Source organism: Carex rostrata, chromosome 17 (assembly GCF_964058835.1).
Source record: "Carex rostrata chromosome 17, lpCarRost1.2, whole genome shotgun sequence".
Classification (NCBI taxonomy): domain Eukaryota; kingdom Viridiplantae; phylum Streptophyta; class Magnoliopsida; order Poales; family Cyperaceae; genus Carex; species Carex rostrata.
In genome coordinates this window covers 4962626-4986309 of record NC_135934.1, presented here as the reverse complement: position 1 = coordinate 4986309, position 23684 = coordinate 4962626, and the positions used below count along the sequence as shown (strand labels likewise).

The 23684-nt window shown below is 33.9% G+C and overlaps 1 protein-coding gene across 1 annotated transcript; it reads left to right on the top strand.

The window, feature by feature from the left end:
* The first annotated feature begins 5580 nt into the window (after nucleotides 1-5580).
* On the top strand, nucleotides 5581-11662 carry LOC144568467 (putative protein ABIL3). Its single transcript, XM_078318825.1, has 9 exons — nucleotides 5581-6232; nucleotides 6457-6539; nucleotides 7203-7353; nucleotides 7843-7942; nucleotides 8032-8127; nucleotides 8218-8254; nucleotides 8340-8461; nucleotides 9077-9177; nucleotides 11405-11662. Exons 1-9 carry the CDS (start codon nucleotides 6167-6169, stop codon nucleotides 11570-11572), a joined length of 924 nt encoding a protein of 307 aa, XP_078174951.1. The 5' UTR covers nucleotides 5581-6166; the 3' UTR covers nucleotides 11573-11662.
* Nucleotides 11663-23684: the final 12022 nt, after the last annotated feature.

The window sequence follows — 23684 nt, the reverse complement described above, 5'->3', positions numbered from 1 at the left end:
TCATCTCTTTTCTAAAGAAATGAACTCATTTCTCATGCTCCATTGTTTTCCGATCAGAGTGATAGTCTTCAGTCCCCACTATATTTGTTTTCTTTTGAATATTAATAATGAGCCATGAGTAAGGTTAAAGTGAGACTATTGTGATTTACGATTTATGTTTTTATTTTAGAGTTTAAATAGTTAATCCGAACTGTTAAATATATATTTTTTTTATAAAAAAATGTGCATGAAATCGAAATTTTACAAATTTTACAAATTTTTTAGTATCTTTTTAGATAGGTAGAAAATCATTACTCTTCAATGATTTATAATTTTTAAATCAAGTGCAGTTTTACTTATCTAAAAATATAATAGACAAATTCTCAAAAATATAGAATTCGGTTTGCAAGTTTTTTTTTTTCATTTGCATATTATATTATATTGAGTGATTTAGATCAGCTTTTTAAATTTCAGAAACAAATACATAAGTCTATAGTGCTGACTGTTTTATAATATGTATATTATCCTTACTCGTGAGTAGGGGTGAAAACGGAGCGGATACGGAGCGGATAATGCTGATACCATATCCGCATCCGTCGGATAATGAGCGGATACGAATACGGATACGGATACGGATAGTAAACGAATATCAAAATTCAAAACCAAATCCGCCTTAAACGGATACGGATACGGAACGGATAGTACACGGATACGGATTCGAATACGGATATAAAACAAATAATGGTCGGATAATTAAGATATATAAACTTCTAAGATACAAATATTAATTAAAAAAATTAAATATTAATATTAATGATAACTATGAGTTGAAGGAGATGGGGAAATAATGTATTGATATAATATATAGACAAAATAAAGGAATCATAACACAAGATTGATGTGGTGTAGTGGTTAATCCTTAGTCTTTAAAGCTCTTTAGAAAGAGGGAGAGAGTTCAAACCCGGTTGGGAGCAATTTTGACAAAGATGTGCAAATTTATTTTCAGTTTACATATTTGATCTGGGCCTGGCCCAATATTACTTTAATAGTTAAATATAAATATTAATCCGTAGACTGGGCTTGGCTCCATTGTCCGGTATATCAAGTAGTATTAAATAGTCCCACAAAGAGTATTGTTCAAAGCAACATATCATGTATAAACAAACGCATGCAGAGCTGTTTCACGGTAACGCGAAGAGAGGAAAATTGAAATTGGGTTTGGTTTCGGATAGTGCGGATATCCGATCCGTTTAGCCAATCCGGATTTTATCCATCTTAATAAATTATCCGGATCCGTATCCGGAACTATCCGCTCCGTTTAAATTCGGATACGGATTCGGAGCGGATATCCGTCGGATTATCCGACTCCGTTTTCACCCCTACTCGTGAGCCATTAGTATTTGTTTTCTTTTAAATCTGACTTGTGTTTATTGGTTTGTCATGAGAAAGAAATGATAACTGAAATTAAAGAAAATCATTCCTAGTTTTTTTTTTATAAAGTTGAAGGTCAGTCACCAACTAATTTAATATTTAATATTAAAAAAAAAATACATTTAACCTATAATCTCTCACACAGAAAATATTATCTTTACTACGTACTAGATCAGAAGACTGATTCTCAATTAATCATCTCTAGTTTTGAAAAAATATTATTCAAGACTAAACAAAAATGGGGAAAATGCATATACAAGTTCAGTTTTTCATCAATTCATGATATAATCAGAACCAACTATTTCAGATCCTAGTTGACGTGGCACATGCTGACAAGAGAGAAATGTGTGATCAGAATTGATCTGAATCATTGATGCGAAAATAGATCGCTCACATTTTTCTGTTTTTTTCTTAAAACCGTGTCAGAAGCTGAACGGTAGATTTTGACAAGTTAGGCACTGTTCGGACCCACTAGATTTGGTGGGATTTTCAATCCGATTAGAATTTTTTTCAACAATCTCTTGGGATGTCATTTTTTTTTTTTGAGATGGAATTTAATATAATTTTCAACTTTATTCTCATTTCCTTTGTTATTTTGTGGAAAAAGAACATTTTGATTGGACTGAATATTATTTTCCACTTATTACTTGTTGCCTCTCTGACTCTCTCTCCACAATTTTCATTCTTAAATTAAGAAACAACACTTTTAATATGTGATAATGAAACTCTCTATAGCCAGGGACGGATCCAGAATTTTCATCGGGGGGCAAAAAAATATCGAATCGGGTGTAAATAACTTATCGGATTTAAACCCATTAACTAATTGGGTACTCGATAAAAAAATAATGTTTGACTTATATTTTCCAATACCCTGACTTATAATTTATGACCCTATAACTTATAATTAATATTACCAATTATAATTCAAGAAATTTATTTTGATTTTAACACTAAATTTAACCTGAATTACAAATTAAACATCCAGAGGAGGACAAATTTTTTTTCAGAGTGAGACAAAGTCAATTAGTACCAATAGATCACCGCTAAAACTCGAAATCTAGGAGGGCGGCTGCCCCCCTGTGCTACAGTAGATCCGCCCCTGTCTATCGCCCCTGTTCACAATTTTCATTCAAGTGACTTTCATTTCAAATCTCTGATAATTGTTTGTAGTTATGTTGTTGAATTTATGTTAAGTCTATTTAATTTATCTATAGTGCGACATTTATAAAATAACATACCGATAATTACAAGATATCATTTATTAATATAAATTATAATAACTTGCAAATTAGTACAAGATACTAACAACCTTCAAATAAATTTAATATATTTTTTTAATAAATATATTTATCTTAAAACAAATCACGATTGGATCAATTTACTAATTTATTTTTTATTTGAATTTTCGGTGTCTGGATAATAAGTTACGGGCAAAAGTCTCATTATGAAATAATATTTAATAAATAATGTTATGTTATAGTTTAACGAGGAGGGCTTAAATGCTGCCATTACTTTTATGCCTCAATTATATCTCACATTTTTATCTTCGATTTCAAAGTTCAAATAGATAATCTGAACTTCTCAAAATGATATCCATATTAAAATGTGCTTAGAGCCTTAGAGACCAAATTTTATTTTTTTTTAAATTTTTTATTATTATTTTAAAGATAGATACAAAATCATTGTTTTTAGATAGTCCAAATTTTTTTGAAAAAATAGTAATTTTGTCCCTATCTTGAAAATAGTAAAAAAAAAAAAAAATCCAAAAAATATAAAATCTGGTGTCCAAGCACATTTTAATGTTGAGACTATGTTGAGCGGTTTGAATCGTCTATTTGAACTTTGAAACCGAAGATAAAAATATGGGGTATGATTGGAGCATGAAAGCAATGGGGTATTTGAACCCTCCTCCTCCTGTTTAAATCATTTTATTTAATTACATTAATAATTACTAATAAGAATAAATATTCTTACGAAACAACTGAACACTAATTTCAACATATGATCATGGGTTCCCGTAAATTAATTTGTGGATTTTCATACCCGTAAAATCCTATCTCGCATAATCCTGTAACATTCGAACATGCCGAAAACACTGGTAGATCTATTATAATTTGTCTTTTAATTTTGTACCTACCTTTTTTTAAAAGGGGTGGTTTTTGTTTAAAGAACTTTGAATAAATGCTTGTCTAAAATTGAACCTAAATGGTCTGATTTGTATCAAAATTCGTACGAACTTATTAGATTCAGAGACTGTTTAATTTATTAAATTTTAAAATTGTTCGCACAAATCTCAACACAATAGAACCATTTAAGTTCACTTTATATAAAATTTATTCAAAGTCCTAAAAAAACCCAACTTTTAATTTATTTTTTAAATATGCTCCTGAATGTGGGGGAAAAGAAGTTACCCAGAGGATGTGCAGCGGAGGAGACCAATCCCATGCCACAATGGACCATGTCTGGATAAATGGGGGAATTAAATAATTACACTATTAATTGTAATTAATGGGATTGATTTAATGAAGGTCCCACTACAAAAATTAAAGAATAATTAAGTGACCACGAGGGGACATTCGAATCCGCATCACCCAGGTACCTGAGGTGCAAGTGATGAATCTGGACCGTTCATTTCACTTGACACGAATCTCAAAGCAGCCCCCTAAGCCTCAACATGCACCGGATTGAGTTTGATATGAATGAAATAGATCTTGGCCGTCCATTGTTTTCAATTGCACCTCCGGTACCTGAGGTGATACGGACTCGGGACATTCTCGTATCAAACGTTCAACCATTAAAGCAATAGACTATAAACATGTTTCACAACTGCATAGACCAGGTCCTTAGTCTATTTATAGGTATCTTCTTAAAAAAATGATTGGCTTAAATGCAATTTATATCAATTTCTTTTATGTTTTATCTCTCCATGACATGAAAAAAAATCATGTTTTTTTCTTCTATAAAAAAAAAAATACAATGTACATTTATGTACTTTTCTAATGTTATGCATTTTCATAAAGTCTTTCATTAACATTTTATAAGTAGTGTCAATTCAATCAAAAAGTTGAAATTACAATTTAAATGCTACAAATTTTAAACGATACATGACAACAACAAAAATTAGTGGAGGAAATGAAATAGAAAATTGAATTTTCAGTATATTATTTGTCAATGAAACAATATGCCTTTTAAGCATGCTATTTGCATTTGATTGAGTTCTATCCACAAGTATCTCACTATCAGTGTTTAAGATAGAATCAATTATCTAATTTAAGTAAATGAAAATTTTGTCTCCAAATTTGCTGAAAGAATTCAAGTCACAATAATAAATGTATGGAAAAAGACAAATAATAACGAACCTTAAAAATTATAAATAGGTTGAACTAGTTGATAAGCCATGCCATGTATTATTTTGTCTCTCCTTGCAAAGATAAATAACATTTTGTTCAGTATATTGTCATATGATATGGTTATGCTTACTTTGTTAGTGTATTTTTGTTTGGAGTATGTGTTCAGATTATGAAATTATTATTTTCTATGTACTTGTATTTAATTCTTGTAATGAAATGCTTACAACTTTTAAATATAAAAAAAAGAAAATGATTTCAAAGGCTAAATCACTTTTATATAAAGTTAGACACAGTTTTAGATTTAACAATTAACATTTTACAAGATATTAAATAGATTTTAGAAGATATAATAAAATAAATATTTTGTTCTTTAAATATATCACTAGAGCTTATATGATTATTCTAATCTTCGCAAAATTAAATTTGATAAATATTCACACCAAGTCAACGAAGCTAGTTATCAGTTATCACTCAACGATCAGTTTGAAATTCATACATCTAATAAAAGACCGAGTGCAGCAAGTAATATCTCCTATTCTACTGTCCTTTCTTTAGTTTTGGAATTCATACATTTCATAATGAACCTGGTGCAGCTAGTAATATTCCTGTCCAACTGAAGCACGAATCCTTTTCACCCCAGGTACCTGAGTGCATGTCACAAATCTGGACCGTTATTTTCATGTGGCACGAATCTCAAAGCAGACCCACCCAGCCCAACTGCCTCCGGGCTGAGTTTGATCCAGCTGGAATTAATCTGGCCCGTTCATTTTTTAAAATTGTGCCTCAGGTACCTGGGTGTACACGGACTCAGTGAGCACTGGGACTGCCTCCTCCGAGACGAGAACTACCATGGATTTTTTACTGAATTGTTAGAGACAAAAAACTTCTTTGCGCTTGTCTCACCTCTTTACCTCACTTCTATTCTCTCCCCTTTCACACTCTCACTACCTCTTTTGGCTCCCATAACTTGGTTTCTAAAAGGGAACGCAGGATCTTCCTTTTACCTTTCTCTATCGATCCTATTCTACGCCACCTAACACATCCAAATCAAAGCTCCCACCTTTGTCCCTTTTTACCACTATTATTGAGAAAATAGGAACTTGGGTTTGAACTGAAGGAACTGAATTTTTTATTCCAGTTCGGTTTGGTTTGCTCTTAGCCTATTTTGTGCCTCAGTGTTAGGTTACCAAAAGTGCTCAAAATACTTCTTCTCTCACTTTCTCTATCTATCTAACCTCAGCTACTCTCGAATCAAAGAGGTCTCATTTATACGATAAGACAATGGGTTTTGGTTGAATGTGCTTAGGAGAGAGATGAATGCTTGAATTTTGGTCGAGAAGCAGAGAATTCGATACCTATCCTTTGTTGTTTCATTTGAAAGGTCCAGGTCTCTTCAATTTTGTTCAATGGAGGCTTCAACAAGTGACGAGGCTTCAGCTCAAGAAGCTTTGCTTTTCTCTGACAGCCTCAAGGTCAGATTCTATCATTTCGAATGTACATTCTATTCCTTTTTGGGCATTTTTTTTATTGTATTGTGCCCAACTTTGGCAACTAGAGATGAAACTTTTCAGCTTATTAATTCACTAGGAAAATGGTAAAATAAAACTTCTTTTCTAATTATGGATAAGAGCTGACCGCTTGACCTTATGCCATTTTATTTTATTTTATTTTGTTTGGGCATAAATTATACTTTCAGGATTTGAAGAATTTGAGGTCTCAGTTGTACTCAGCTGCTGATTATTTTGAATTGTTTTACAGAAATAATTCACAGAAACCTGGGTATGTTCACCTTTTACATATATTTCGATGCAATTTAAGTTTCAGCACCAGTATATTCCAATTTATACTTAGTAGTTTGCATATAGACCCTTAAAGAGAGATCATTTTGTTAGAAAGCTCAAGTTTCCAACAAATAATAAGTCTCTGACATAAAAAGGCTTTAACCAGAAAAAATGGTTTAATGCTAACGTGGCATGTGTAATGTGTTATTATATAATAAACACAAAATATGCCCCCAAGAGATTGAAGAATTATATTGGATTATTATAAATGGAAGTTTGCTGTTGTTTTCATATGTTAAGACCTCTAAATTTAGAAATTCTGTTTGCTTCCTGATTAAAATCCCAGTAACCAATAGAATTGCACCATGTATTGTGTCATTTTATTTAGTGACCGGGGAATTGTACCATGTATTGTGCAACATAACATGATAAAAAATACACACTGAATGTTTTGGATTTTCCTTTTGTCCTTTCTCTTTGAAACAGTATATTGGTTTTGTAACTCAGAGTAGTCAAGTATATAAAGTTGGGATAATAGGCAAAATAATCCAAATGGGACGTTCAGTTGCATGTTTTCACTATAGGTATTTTATCGACACAGCTTATTAGTGAGGTGCTCTTATTAACTTTGTTTCTTTTAAATTTTTTTGGGTTGGTGTAGAATGATAAACGGCTTGAAAGATTACACGGTTGAAGCCCTCGTAAGTACTGTAGACCACCTTGGTTTTGTTTCATATAAGGTGAATAATCTCTTAACGGAGAAGGTTGATGAAGTATCCGAAGCGGAGTTTATGGTTTCCACTGTTGAGCAGGTTCATTTATGTCTCTAATGTGGTTATTTTTAGTTCAATTTGGGGATAATAAATTAGGAAATTAAATTACAAACAAAAGTGTTATATATTTAATGGAATGTACAGACATCATTTTTTAAGGTAGCAAATTAGATGTCATGTCCAAATATGGTCCTAATGTGGGAACTGTTATGTGCTATTTGTTAGTACAATACAATAATGGGTCTTATTTTCCATAAGCGACTTTATATTACTCCTTTTTGCATCATGTATCTTGAATTCGTAGTTTTAGAGGGGTGAATTTGGTACCCCCTTTGGTTTGAAAACTTGAAATGAAATTTACAAATTTGCCTTTCGGTCTTGTGCCAGCATAAATTATGTTTTTTTTTTTTTTAATTTCTCAAGAACCTCACTGGGGATTGAATCATAGAAAATTTACTAGCCTATCTCTTTAGTAATTTTATCTTTACTATCTTATTTTTATTACCATTTTATTGCTTCTTAAATTAGAGAATAAGAACATGCCAAGAAGTAATAGACCAGGAAGGAAGGTCGCAACAATCTCTCATAATCAGAGCACCGAAGTTTCACAAACATTATATTGTTCCAGGCAATTTTCAGACTCTAGATTTTTCTTTCCTACTTTATTCTCCTAGAGATGATTTTAACAAATTATGTCTTTGTTTTTCTCAACTAAAGGTACCAACTTGCTCGACTCAGAAGTTCATCCAATAAAAACATACCAACGACCAAATCATTATACTACGAGTGAGAAATTGGATAAAATGCATTCAGGTAAAAAAAACCTTTCTTACAATATATGAAACAAAACGGTGATTTTTTATTAAAGTTTGACTCTCGACTATTTGTGTTTGTGTATTGCAGTTATAGCACCGCCAATAAAGAGACCTCCTATTGTAAGGTAATTATTGCTCTTTCTCGTGTAACGAGATTTTTGAAACTCTGACATGCTATATGACATCTCTTATTAATTTTTATTTTCACAGGAATATTAATACGTGTTCTTCTTCGAACTCTAACAACAGCCCAAGGTCACGGTCTGTATCTCCTTCTAAAAGGGGGCGATCTCCATCTCCATCCCCACAGATCATGACTCCGTCTTCAAGAGGTGTTTAAACAGATATATATATTTTTTTAAAGTGATAAAATTTGCTCTCTATCACCTTATACTTTTAAAGTGGCGTGATGATTAACTTAGTACCGGAGAAGGTTCAGTTTCTATTTAGCTCACGAAAGTCTCACATTTTTTGTTGTTATTTTTTTTTGCTTCAGTAATGCAAATATTGTGTCGATTTCATTTTTTTTTGTGTTGATCCTGAAGTTTACGGTTTCCCCTTTGTGATTTCTATAATTTCCATACTACAGTACAGTCTAAAAGTAAGACAGGATTTCTAGAATTAGTGTTATGGCGATTCTCATTTTTTATCTAATTTTGGTTGATTTTGACTGTAATCCTTGAATCTTTCTCTTTGTTAAGAACTTACTGTTGTACAAATCTCCCGTTTTATGTAACAAAACAATACAATTTTCTCGATTGGGTTTGACAGTAGGACAACAGTTGCATTGTACCATCCACTATGTTTGTGGACTAAATTGAAATTTTGTCCAAATTTTGGGGACTGAAGTGAGAAATATGTAGGCATAACATTTCAAGGAGTACATTTTTTCCTTCTTTTCTTCTGATTTTATATATTTATTTGAGTTCATGATTTTTTATTCGCAGAAAAGAGATCAATGTCGCCTCTACCAACTTCAAGGCTGCTGTCTCGAGCTGCTTCTCTTGTAAGCAGACCTGCTTCTCCCAACAGAAATCTTGGACGAAGGGTAATAACAGGGACCAATTTTACTATTTTAGGTTTTGTTTTGAATTATTATAAGAGTGAGGCTATGGTACTATGCATGGTACACATTGATCCGTACTTTGGATCAATATCTTTGTTTACAAAATCCAAGCAGCCAATCTGAACCATTTTAGATGATCTCCATATGAAAATGTACTCGTAGATCAAATTTTACATTTTTTTAGAGCTTTTGTAAAAATTTGTAGATAGGTAGAAAATCACTCAGGTCTAAAAATTTTAGACCATTCAAAACTAGTGATTTTCTGCCTATTTAAAAAAATAGTAAAATGATTCTAAAAAATGGAAACTTTAGTCTGCCAGTACTTTTATATGGGGATCATGTTGAACGGTTTAGATCGACTATTTAGACTTTGAAAACGAAGATATATATCCATAGTATGGACCAATGTGCGCTATGCATAGTACCATAGCCTCATTCTATTTAAAATATGGACTATAAGAATCTATGGTTCTCGCAACCTTCAACTTTTGTGCCTTCTTATGTCCAAGTGCGGACCTAATTATCTATTATAATGTCCACTACTTGGAGGCATTGTTCGCATATCTTGTGCCTAGTTATCTGTATCCACTTCCAAAATTTAAAATCATATCCTTATCCGTATCGGCTTAAACCGTATCTGTATCTATATCCATAATCCATATCTACAAATATTCAGATACTGGATATTATTGTCTGCAAAAGTCCAAATTTGGATTTGGATACAGACGTATAATATCCAATCTGGCACCCTTAATAGTAAATATACCTGTTAGCTGTAAATTTTTAAAAGCAAGCATTTAATGATTGTATGCTTTGATTTTTTTTTTGTAGAATAATAATTACATCTATGTATCTAGAGAACAAAAAAGAATGTCATATATATATATATAGAGAGAGAGAGAGAGAGAGAGATGGGCTACGGTGAGTTGCGAAGTAAAACGCGTTTCTACTTCACGCCGTATTTTTATTTTGAAAGTCCAAACGACCGATCCGAACCGTTAGATGTTTAATCCATATTGAAATGTGCTTGGAGATCAAATTTTACATTTTTTGGAATTTTTTTACTATTTATTAAGCATTTTTGAAAATTGCTGTTTTGCTGTGAACAGTGAAAAACAGTAAAATTTTCTGGACCATCAGATCAACGACTTTCAAAATTGCTTAATAAATAGTAAAAAAATTCCAAAAAATGTAAAATTTGGTCTCCAAGCACATTTTAATATGGAGAACAAGATGAACGGTTCGGATCGACGTTTTGAACTTTAAAATCGCAAAATATGAGCGTGAAGTAAAATAGTCGGTTTACTTCGCAACTCACCGTAGCCCATCGCAAAATATGATCCAACGGTGGCTTCTGATTTTACTGTTTTGTTAAGCCACCGTTGGATCAACGATTTTCAAAGTGGCTTAATAGATAGTAAAAAAATTCAAAAAAATGTAAAATTTGGTCTCCAAGCACAATTTAATATGGAGAACAACTTGAACGGTTTGGATTGACGTTTTGAACTTTGAAAATTGAAAAACGAATTGGTAGCACCAAAGCTCAAGAACTACCACTTTGATCTTAGCCAACCTCTATATATATATATATATATCTGTATCCTGGGTTTCTAGAAATTGTTGTATTGCCAATCCATGTCAACATCCATGCAGCATAGATAATGACCTTGTAATTTAGATTCAAACACTAGTCTATTATGTATTATTTTCTTAACTGTTCCTTATTGTATAATTCTCTAGCACTTCTATTATTTAGTAATATGAAAAAAAGTGAGAAAAACCAAACCTCAAAACATGAAAAAAAAAAATTAAAACTAGGATATTCTCTGTAAAATCGCAGAAAGTGGAACCCGAAAAAGGTTCACAGACATTGACCGTGACTTCCTAATTCTATAAATTTGCAATTTTGGGTTCCTCTATTTCTCCTTTTCATATTACTAAATAATAAAGGGGTACTTCCAATCAGCAGTTGCTTGTCCCATGAGTGAAAAGAAAACCCACTTGCTGCTTTTTGTAAAGGTGGGAATTGTCCAAGAAAAAACACAGTAGTTCTGCAAATACCAAACATCTTGGGTATTTATGCAAATTCCTTGTTGATTTGGTAAAAGACCTATTTGGTTTTGTTTGTCTATTTAGTGTGAGCCAATATTTGCAATTGTAGTCATAGAAGCACTAAATATCTTTGCTTTTGTTTTCGATGGTCCAACAGTATTCAATGGAGAGTCAAAGAACGGTACAATTGCACTCTGAAAGGAACTATCAGAAGGAGATGGAAAGGAACTCGAATAAAAGCAAAGGCCTCTTAAAATCCTTGCTTACTAGGCGTCGGTCAAAGAATCCCGACGAGTCATTGTATAGTTATCTAGATGAGTATTAACAAGATTTATAACAACCATGTCAGCTTCCAAAAAACCAGTATGAACTTTTATGTAATTTTCTAAATATTTGCGGTGTCATTTCTTTTCAATATTTTTTTAGAAAGCAAATGTTTTCAATTGTCAATAGAAACTCTCTGTATGATTTAGTTCTAGTCTTATTCATCAACAATTGTTATCGGTTCGATACACAATTCTGAATTTCCTACGAGTTTATTTGAATTTACACAACTCGAGGGTCACATTTGTAAATAGAACCTTAAAGGGTAGCTTTTTGAAAATTTTGAGACAACCTTTAGGCCTTGATAGGGATAGCAGGAAGAACTTTTGATTTCTACCCGCATTTGATAAAAAATAACAATAATATATCTTATTTCAATGAGACCTGGAGTTTAAAGGCATGCATTCATCCAACACATACTGGGAATCTTGAAAAACACAATTACATGATTTTAATTATGTTATTATTCGAAACATAGGGACATTTGTTTTAGACATGATTGAACACAAATTCCATTAGATCTCGACAGATTTTGAATTCTTGGTGCCAGAGCAGCAGGCATAGCCGAAATTTTATTCGTAACTTATAAATAATTCAAATTAAAAACGTAACATCGTTTACGAATAACTTGTTAATGTAACCTTCCCTCTAGATAATCCAGCTGGTTGTATGGAAGGTGAATCCATCTCAAGTACCTGACTCGAGCAAATTACAAATGGCCGGCTCAGATTAATTCCAGCCAGGCCGAAGTCAATCCTGTAACTATAAAAAGTTAAAAACTATAGGAGATTTGTTTTGAGATTCGTGCCAAGTTAAAAAAAACTAACATGGCCTGTCCGTTTGTAATTTGCTTGAGTCAGGTACCTGGGGTGATCTGAATTCAAGGAAGATCCCGCTGGATTATCCAATGGGTCTTACGTAGCCTGGACCCTTGGTCTGGGTAGATAATCCAGCGAGTTTGGAAATTTAATTGAGTTCCCCCATATATTTCTTATTTTCTCTCTCTTCAACCTACAAATTCACTTTGCAAATAACTAGAAGAACATTGAAGGCAATCAGAAGAAAATGAAATACAATTGAAAGAAGATGAAAAACAACAAATACAAAAAAATAACTAGAAAAAGATGAAATACAATCAGTAGAATATGAAAAATATCATGTACAAGATGAAAGACAACTAGAAAATATGAATAACAACTAATACATCATGAAAAAACAACTAGAAGAAAATGAAAGACAACCAGTAAAACATTAAAGAAAACCAGCAGTAGATGAAATTCAACTAGAAGAACATGAAAGAAACCAGTATAAGATTAAAAATAACTATTAGAAGATGAAAGACAACCAGTAGAAGATGAAAGACAACTAGTAGAAGATGAAAGACAACTCGAAAAAAATAAAATACAACTCAAAGAAAATGAAATACAACTTGAACAAGATGAAATACAACTCGAAAAAGATGAAATACAACTCGAAAAAGATGAAATACAATAAGTAGAACATGAAAGACAACCAGTAGAAGATGAAAAACAACTCGAAAAAAATAAAATACAACTTGAACAAGATGAAATACAACTCGAAAAAGATAAAATACAATAAGTAATAAATGAAAAACAACAAGTACAAGATGAAAGACAACTAAAAGAAGTTGAAAAACAATTAGTAGAAAATAAAAAACAACTAGAAGAAGATAAAAGACAATTAGTGGAACATGAAAGACGACCATCACAAGATTAAATACAACTAGAAGAAGTTAAAATACAATTAATAATAGATGAAAGACAACCAACAAAATATGAAAGGCAACCAGTAGAACATAAAAGACAATCAGTATAAGCTGAAAAACAATTAGAAGAAGATGAAAAACAACAAGTAGAAGATGAAAGACACCTGGTGGAACATTAAATACAACCAGCTTTTAGATGAAAAAAAATAGAACTAGAAGAAGATGAAATACAACTAATATAATATAAAAGATAACTAGAATAAGATGAAATACAACTAGAAGAAGATGTAATACAACTAGCAGAACATGAAAGACAAGCAGTAGAACATGAAAGACAAATAATACAAGATAAAAAATAACTAGAAGATGATGAAAAATAATTAGTAGAATACAAAAGACATATAGTACAAAATGAAAAACAACTAGTAAAATATGAAATACAACCAGTATAAGATGAATGACAACTAGAAGAAGATAAAATACAACTAGAAGAAGATGAAAGGCAACCAGTAGAACATTAAAAACAACCAGTAGAATATGAAAGACAACCAATAAAAGATGAAAAAAACTAGTAGAAGATGAAAAACAACTAGAATAAAATGAAAGACAATTAGTAGAACATGAGAGATGACTAGTACAAGATGAAATACAACTAGAAGAAGATGAAATACAACAAATAGAATATTAAAGACAACCAGTACAACATTACAAAGAAGAAGAAGAAGATGAAATGCAACTAGAAGCAGATGAAGGATAACCCATACAGAATGAAAGACAACTAGAAAAAGATGAAATACATCTTGAAAAAAATTAAATAAAACAAGTAATATATGAAAGACAACCAGTAAAACATGAAAGACAACCAGTACACGATGTAAGACAACTTGAAGAAGATGAAAAATAACAATTAGAAGATGAAAGATAACCTGTAGAACATGAAAGAGAACCAGTACAATATGAAAATCAACAACAACAAGATTAAATACAACTAGAAGAAGATGAAAGACAACCAGTATAACATTAAAGACAACTAATACATTATGAAGGACAACTAGATGACGACAAAATACAACTAGAAGAAGACAAATCAGAACCAAGGATAGATTAATGACAACCACAAGAAAATAAAAGACAACTAATAAAACATGAAAGACAACCAATACAAGATAAGATAACTAGAAAAAGAAGAAATATAACTATAAGAAGATTAAAATACAACATGTAGTAGATCAAAGACAACGAGCAGAACATGAAAAAAAACTGTACAAGATGAAATACAACTAGAAGAAATTGAAAAGCAATTAGTAGAAGAGAAAAACAATTACAAGAAGATTAAAGACAATTCGTAGAACATGAATGACAACAAGTACTAGATGAAAGATAACTAGAAGAAAATGAAATATAACCAGTAGTAGAATATGAAAGACAACAAGTAGAATATGAACGACAACCTGTGCACGACGAAAGACAACAAGAAAAAGATGAAAGAAACAAGTAGAAGATGAAAAAAACCCAGTAGAACACGAACCATTAGAACATGAATGACAACAAGAAGAATATGGAATACAACAAGAAGAAGATGAAAAATAACCGGTAGAATGTGAAAGACAACCAGTACAATATGAAATACAACTAGAAGAAGATCAAATACAATAAAAGAAGTTGAAATACAACCATGGGTTGATGAAAAATAAGCATGGAACATGAAAGACAACCAGTACAAGTAGAAAAATAACTATTAGAAGATGAAAAACATCTAAATGAAGATGAAAGGCAGATAGTAAAACATGAAAGACGACCAGCCTTATTATCTTGCTATCTGGAGACACTACTAGAGTACTCCAAACACCATCAATATGAGTGTTGTATTAGGGTTGTAAATGTCCTATTATCTTGCCATATGAAGACTTTACTATTGTGCTCCAAGCACCTTCAATTGGCGTATTGTACTACGGTTGCAAATGCCTTATTATCATGTTATTTGGAGACACTATTAGAGTGCTCCAAACACCTTCAATTGGAATGTTGTATTAGAGTTGTAAACGCCCTTTTATCTTGTCATATAGAGACACTATTAGAGTGTTTCAAACACTTTCAATTGGAGTGTTGTATTAGGGTTGTAAATGCTCTATTATCTTGCTATATAGAGTCACTACTAGAGTGCTCCAAACACTTTCAATTGGAGTGTTGTATTAGGGTTGTAAATGTCCTATTATCTTGCCATATAGACACCACTAGAGTCCTCCAAACACCTTCAATTGGAGTATTGTTAGGGTTGCAATTGCCCTCTTCTCTTGCCATCCAGAGACACTACTAGAGTGATCCAAACACTTTCAATTGGAGTGTTTTATTAGGGTTGTAAATGCCCTATTATCTTGCCATCTGAAGACACTACTAGAGTGATCCAAACACTTTCAATTGGAGTGTTGTATTAGGGTTGCAACTGTCCTATTCTCTTTCCATCAAGAGACACTACTAGAGTGCTCCAAACACCTTCAATTTAAGTGTTCTATTAGGATCGTAAATTCCCTATCATCTTGCCATCTAGAGACACTACTAGAGTGCTCCAAAGACTTTCAATTGGGGTGTTGTATTAGGGTTGTAAATGTCATATTATCTTGTCACCTGGAGACACTACTAGAGTGCTCAAGACACATTCAATTGGAGTGTTGTATTACGATTGCAACTGCTCTCTTCTCTAGCTATCTGGAGGCATTCCAAGAGTGCTCCAAACATCATCAATTGGAATGTTGTATTAGTGTTGTAAATGCTCTATTATCTTACCATCTGGAGACACTACTAGAGTGCTCCAAACACCTTCAATTTTAGTGCTGTAATAGGGTTGTAAATGCCCTATTATCTTGTCATATGAAGACAATAGAAGAGTTTTCCAAACACCTTCAATTGGAGTGTTGTATTATGGTTGTAAATGCCCTATTATCTTGCCATATAGAAACACTACTAGAGTGCTCCAAACACCTTCAATTAGAGTGTAGTATTAGGGTTGTAAATGCCCTATTATCTTGCCATATAGAGACACGACTAGAGTGCTACAAACAACTTCAAATGGGGTGTTGTATTAGGATTGTAAATGTCCTATCATCTTGCCATATAGAAACACTACTAGAGTGCTCCAAACACCATCAATTAGAGTGCTGTATTAGGGTTGTAAATGTCATATTATCACGCCATCTGGAGATCCTACTAGAGTGCTCCAAACACCTTCAATTAGAGTGTTTTATTAGGATTGTAAATGCCTTATTGTCTTGCCATTTTGAGACACTACTAGAGTGCTCCAAACACCTTCAATTGGAGTGTTGTTTTGGGTTGCACCTGCCCTCCTCTCTTGCTATATAGAGACACAACTAGAGTGCTCCAAACACTTTCAATTGGAGTGTTGTATTAGGGTTGTAAATGTCCTATTATCTTACCATATAGAGCCACTACTAGACTGCTCCAAACACCTTCAATTAGAGGGTTGTATTAGGGTTGTAAATGCCTTATTATCTTGCCATATAGATACATTACTAGAGTCCTCCACACACCTTCAATTGGAATGTTGTATTAGGGTTGCAAACGCTCCTTTATCTTACCATATAGAGACACAACAAGAGAGCACCAAACACCTTAAATTGGGGTGTTATATTAGAATTGTAAATGCCATATTATCTTACCATATAGAAACACTACTAGAGTGCTCCAAACACCATAAATTGAAGTGCTATATAAGGGTTATAAATGCTGTATTGTCTTGCCATCTGGATACACTATTAGAGTGCTCCAAACACCTTCAATTAGAGTGTTTTATTAGGGTAGAAAATGCCCAATTATCTTGCCATCTGGAGACACTACTAGAGTGCTTCAAACACCATCCATTGGAGTGTTGTATTAGGGTTGTAAATACTATATTATCTTGCTATCTGGACACACCACTAGAGTGCTTTAGACACCTTAAGTTGGATTGTTGTATTAGGATTGTAAATGACTTATTATTTTGCAATATAGAGCCGCTACTATAGTGCTCCAAACACCATCAATTGGAGTGTTGTATTAGGGTTGTAAATGCCCTATTGAGCCACTATTAGAGTCCTCCACACACCATCAATTGGAATGTTGTATTAGGGTTGTAAATGCCCTATTGAGACACTTCTAGAGTGCTCCAAACACCTTCAATTGGAGTGTTGTATTAGGGTTGTAAATGCCATATTATCTTGCCATATAGAGACACTACTAGAGTGCTCCAAACACCTTCAATTGAAGTGTTGTATTAGGGTTGTAAATGCCCTATTATCTTCCTATATAGAGTTACTACTAGAGTGCTCCAAACACCTTCAATTGGAGTGTTGTATTAGGGTTGCAACTGCCCTCTTCTCTTGCTATCTAGAGACACTACTAAAGTGGTCGAAACAGTTTCAATTGGAGTGTTCTATTGGGGTTATAAATGTCTGATTATCTTGCCATCTGGAGACACTACTAGAATGCTCCAAACACCTTCAATTGGAGTATTGTATTACGGTTCCAAATGCCTTGTTATATTGCTGTCAGGAGACACTAGTAGAGTGCTCCAAATGTCTTCAATTGTAGTGTTGTATTAGGGTTGTAAACGCCATTTCATCTGGCCATCTGGAGACATTAATAGAGTGCTCCGAACAGCTTCAATTGGAGCGTTGTATTAGGATTGTAAATGCTCTATTATCTTGTCATACAGAGACACTACTAGAGTGCTCCAAACACATTCAATTGAAGTGTTGTATTAGTGTTGTAAATGCCCTATTATCTTCCTAAATAAAGTTACTACTAGATTACTCCAAACACCTTCAATTTGAGTGTTGTATTAGGGTTGGAATTGCCCTCTTCTTTTTCTATCAAGAGACACTAATAAAGTGGTCAAAAGACCTTCAATTGGAGTGTTCTATTGGGGTCGTAAATGCCCTATTATCTTGTCATCTAGAGACACTACTAGGGTGCTCCAAAGACCTTCAATTGGAGTATTGTATTACGGTTGCAAATGCCTTTGTATATTGCTGTCTGGAGACACTAGCAGAGTGCACTGAACATCTTCAATTGGAGTGTTGTATTAGGGTTGTAAACGCCATTTCATCTTGCCATCTGGAGACACTAATAGAGTGCTCTAAACAGCTTCAATTGGAGCGTTGTATTAGGATTGTAAATGCTCTATTATCTTGTCATACAGAGACACTACTAGAGTGCTCCAAACACATTCAATTAAAGTGTTGTATTAGTGTTGTAAATGCCCTATTATCTTTCTAAATAAAGTTACTACTAGATTGCTCCAAACAACTTCAATTTGAGTGTTGTATTAGGGTTGGAATTGCCCTCTTCTTTTTCTATCAAGAGACACTAATAAAGTGGTCAAAAGACCTTCAATTGGAGTGTTCTATTGGGGTTGTAAGTGCCCTATTATCTTGTCATCTAGAGACACTACTAGGGTGCTCCAAAGACCTTCAATTGGAGTATTGTATTACGGTTGCAAATGCCTTTGTATATTGCTGTCTGGAGACACTAGTAGAGTGCACCGAACATCTTCAATTGGAGTGTTGTATTAGGGTTGTAAACGCTATTTCATCTTGCCATCTGGAGACACTAATAGAGTGCTCTAAACAGCTTCAATTGGAGTGTTTTATTAGGACTCTAAATGCCCTATTATCTTGTCATATAGAGACACTTATAGAGTGCTCCAAACACCTTCAATTGGAGCGTTGTATTAGGGTTGTAAACGCCATTTTATCTTGCCATCTGAACACACTAATAGAGTGCTCGAAACACCTTCAATTGGAGTGTTGGATTAGGACTGTAAATGCCCTATTATCTTCATATATAAAGTTACTACTAGAGTGCTCCAAACACCTTCAATTTGAGTTTTGTATTAGGGTAGCAATTGCCCTCTTCTTTTTCTATCTAGAGACACTAATAAAATGGCCTAAACACCTTCAATTGGAGTGTTCTATTGGGGTTGTAAATGCCCTATTATCTTGTCATCTAGAGACACTACTAGGGTCTTCCAAAGACCTTCAATTGGAGTATTGTATTACGGTTGCAAATGCCTTATTATATTGCTGTCTGGAGACACTAGTAGCGTGCACCGAACATCTTCAATTGGAGTGTTGTATTAGGGTTGTAAACGCCATTTCATCTTGCCATCAGGAGACACTAATAGAGTGCTCTGAACAGCTTCAATTGGAGTGTTGTAGTAGGATTCTAAATGCCCTATTATCTTGTCATATAGAGACACTTATAGAGTGCTCCAAACACCTTCAATTGGAACGTTGTATTAGGGTTGTAAACGCCATTTTATCTTGCCATCTGGAGACACTAATAGAGTGCTCCAAACACCTTCAATTGGAGTGTTGTATTAAGATTGTAAATGCCCTATTGTCTTGTCATATAGAGACACTTCTAGAGTTCTCCAAACATCTTCAATTGGAGTGTTGTATTAGGGTTGTAAATGCCATATTATCTTCCCATATAGAGACACTAATAGAGTGCTCCAAACACCTTCAATTGAAGTGTTGTATTAGGGTTTTAAATGCCCTATTATCTTCCTATATCGAGTTACTAATAGAGTGCTCCAAACACCTTCAATTGGAGTGTTGTATTAGGGTTGGAATTGCAATCTTCTCTTGCTATCTAGAGACACTACTAAAGTGGTCGAAAAACCATCAATTGGAGTGTTCATGTCCTTTTATCTTGCTATCTGGAAACACTACTAGAGTGATCCAAACACCTTCAATTGGAGTATCGTATTACGGTTGCGAATGCCATATTATATTGCTGTCTGGAGACACTAGTAGAGTGCTCCAAACATCTTCAATTGGAGTGTTGTATTAGGATTGTAAACGCCATTTTATCTTGCCATCTGGAGACTCTAATAGCGTGCTCCAAACACCTTCAATTGGAGTGCTGTATTAGGATTCTAAATGCCCTATTATCTTGTCACACTTCTAGAGTGCTCCAAGCACCTTCATTTGGAGTGTTGTATTAGGGTTGTAAACGCCACTTTATCTTGCCGTCTGGAGACACTAATAGAGTGCTCCAAGCACCTTCAAATGGGATGTTGTATTAAGATTCTAGATGCCCTATTATCTTCTTATATGGAGTTACTACTAGAGTGCTCCAAACACTTTCAATTGGAGTGCTGTATTCGGGTTGCAATTGCCCTCTTCTCTTGCTATCTAGAGACACTACTAAAGTGGTCCGAACACCTTCAATTGGAGTGTTCTATTGGGGTTGTAAATGCCCTATTATCTTGCCATCTGGAGACACTACTAGAGTGCTCCAAACACCTTCAATTGGAGTATTATATTACGATTGCTAATACCTTATTATCTTGCTGTCTAGAGACACTAGTAGAGTACTCCAAACACCTTCAATTGGACTATTGTATTAGGGTTGTAAATGCCATATTATCTTGCCATATAGAGACACTACTAGAGTGCTCTAAACACGTCCAATTTGAGTGTAGTATTAGGGTTGTAAATGTCCTATTATCTTCCTATACAGAGTTACTACTAGAGTGCTCCATAAACCATCAATTGAAGTGTTGTATTAGGGTTGCAATTGCCCTCTTCTCTTGCTATCTAGAGACACTACTAAAGTGGTCCAACCACCTTTATTCGGAGTGTTCTATTGGGATTCGAAATGCCCTATTGTCTTGCCATCTGGAGACACTTCTAGAGTGCTCCAAACACCTTCAATTGGAGTATTGTATTACGGTTGCAAATGCCTTATTATCTTGCTGTATGGAGATACTAGAAGGGTACTCCAAACATCTTTAATTGGAGTGCTGTATTCGGGTCGTCAACTCCATTTTATCTTGCCGTCTGGAGATACTAATAGAGTGCTCCAAACACCTTCAATTGGAGTGTTGTATTAGGATTGTAAATGCGCTATTATCTTGTCATATAGAGACACTTCTAGAGTGCTCCAAACACCTTCAATTGGAGTGTTGTATTAGGGTTGTAAATGCCATATTATCTTGCCATATAGAGACACTACTAGAGTGCTCCAAACACCTTCAATTGAAGTGTTGTATTAGGGTTGTAAATGCCCTATTATCTTCCTATATGGAGTTACTACTAGAGTGCTCCAAACACCTTCAATTGAAGTGTTGTATTAGGGTTGCAAGTGCCATCTTCTCTTGCTATCTAGAGACACTACTAAAGTGGTCGAAACACCTTCAATTGGTTTGTTCTATTGGGGTTATATATGTTCTATTATCTTTCCATCTGGAGACACTATTAGAGTGCTCCAAACACCTTCAATTGGAGTGTTGTATTCGGGTCGTCAACTCCATTTTATCTTGCCGTCTGGAGATACTAATAGAGTTCTCCAAATACCTTCAATTGGAGTGTTGTATTAGAATTGTAAATGCCCTATTATCTTGTCATATAAAGACACTTCTCGAGTGTTCCAAACATCTTCAATTGGAGTGTTGTATTAGAGTTGTGAATGCCATATTATCTTGCCATATAGAGACACTACTAGAGTGCTCCAAACACATTCAATTGAAGTGTTGTATTAGTGTTGTAAATGCCCTATTATCTTCCTAAATAAGGTTACTACTAGATTGCTCCAAACACATTCAATTTGAGTGCTGTATTAGGGTTGCAATTGCCCTCTTCTCTTGCTATCTAGAGACACTAATAAAGTGGTCAAAAGACCTTCAAGTGGAGTGTTCTATTGGGTTGTAAATGCCCTATTATCTTGCCATCTGGAGACACTATTAAAGTGCTCCAAACACCTTCAATTGGAGTATTATATTACGGTTGCAAATGCCTTATTATAATGCTGTTTGGGGACATTAGTAGAGTGCTTCGAACATCTTCAAGTGGAGTGTTGTATTAGGGTTTTAAACGACATTTTATCTTGCCATCTTGAGACACTAATAGAGTGCTCCAAACACCTTCAATTGGAGTGTTGTATTAGGATTCTAAATGCCCTATTATCTTGTCATATAAAGACACTTCTAGATTGGTCCAAACACGTTCAATTGGAGCGTTGTATTAGGGTTGTAAACGCCATTTTATGTTGCCATCTTGAGACACTAATAGAGTGCTCCAAACACCTTCAGTTGGAGTGTTGTATTAGGATTCTAAATGCCCTATTATCTTGTTCTATAGAAACACTATTAGAATGTTCCAAACACCTTCAATTAGAGTGTTGTATAAGGGTTGTAAATTCCCTATTATTTTGCTTTATAGAGTCACTACTTGAGTGCTCCAAACACCTTCAATTGTAGTGTTGTATTAGGGTTGTAAAAGCCCTATTATCTTGCCATCAGGAGACACTACTATTGTGCTCCAAACACTTTCTATTGGAGTTGTGTTAGGTTGTAAATGTCATTTTATCTTGCCATATAGAGACTCGATTAGAGTGCTCCAAACACATTCAATTGGAGTGTCGTATTAGGATTGTATTTGCCTTATTATCCTGTCATATAGAGACACCTGTAGAGGGCTCCAAACACATTCAATTGGAGTGTCGTATTAGGATTGTATTAGTCGTGTTGTAATAGGTGGGGATAATTCTCGTATGCGAGAATCATTGCTCTCATGGTGGGATTGTTTGTCTGGGTGAGGATGTTCAAGTGGGTTTATGACGGGGTTTTCGATTGGAATTTCCTTGTTGTGAATGTCGTCTTCTTCGTCCTCAAAAATCATGGAAAAAGGGTTTCTCCCAAGACTCATAGAATGCTGAAAAAGAACTAAAGTTAGTTTCCAAAACAAAGAGTGAAAGAAAATCTGAAATAAATTTTTTAAATTAAAAAACTTCGTATTTAACTATACTCCCCCGGCAATGGCGCCAAAAAGTTTGATGAGTATTTTGGAGATACGAAATTATGCTTGGATTATACTCTTTTATGCCTTTAAATTTATTTTCCTTAATAGCCAAAGAAAGGTTTGTTGCAAGCGCAACACCTATCTATGTAGTACTTAGGGTGTCGAACCACAAGGAGTATGTTTAGATACTAGGCTTAAACTTTAATAATTAATTTCAGAAAATAAAAGGAAAGTAAAGTGCAAATAAAGTAAATTGGGGGAGTTTTGTTCTAACAATCCTAAAATTGGGTTTAATACCCAAAGAAATGAATTTAAAACAATAAAAATAAATAAAATAAAGTTTGGTTTGCTTTCTAGTTGAGGAGATCTAGGGGTATTCGGTCTACAAGGGATTCCATCTATTTGGTATTTGTTTAAGTTCATGTATGATTTGATGAGGTTTCTAACCTAATATGTCATTAAGGGTCACTTTCGTGAATTAATAACGTGTCTAAGTAATTCGGACTTCACGATTAGGTCCTTCACCCTAGCTACCTAGACCATAAGTTCTTGTTAGTCTCTCATCTCCTCAAATATTGATATTTCAC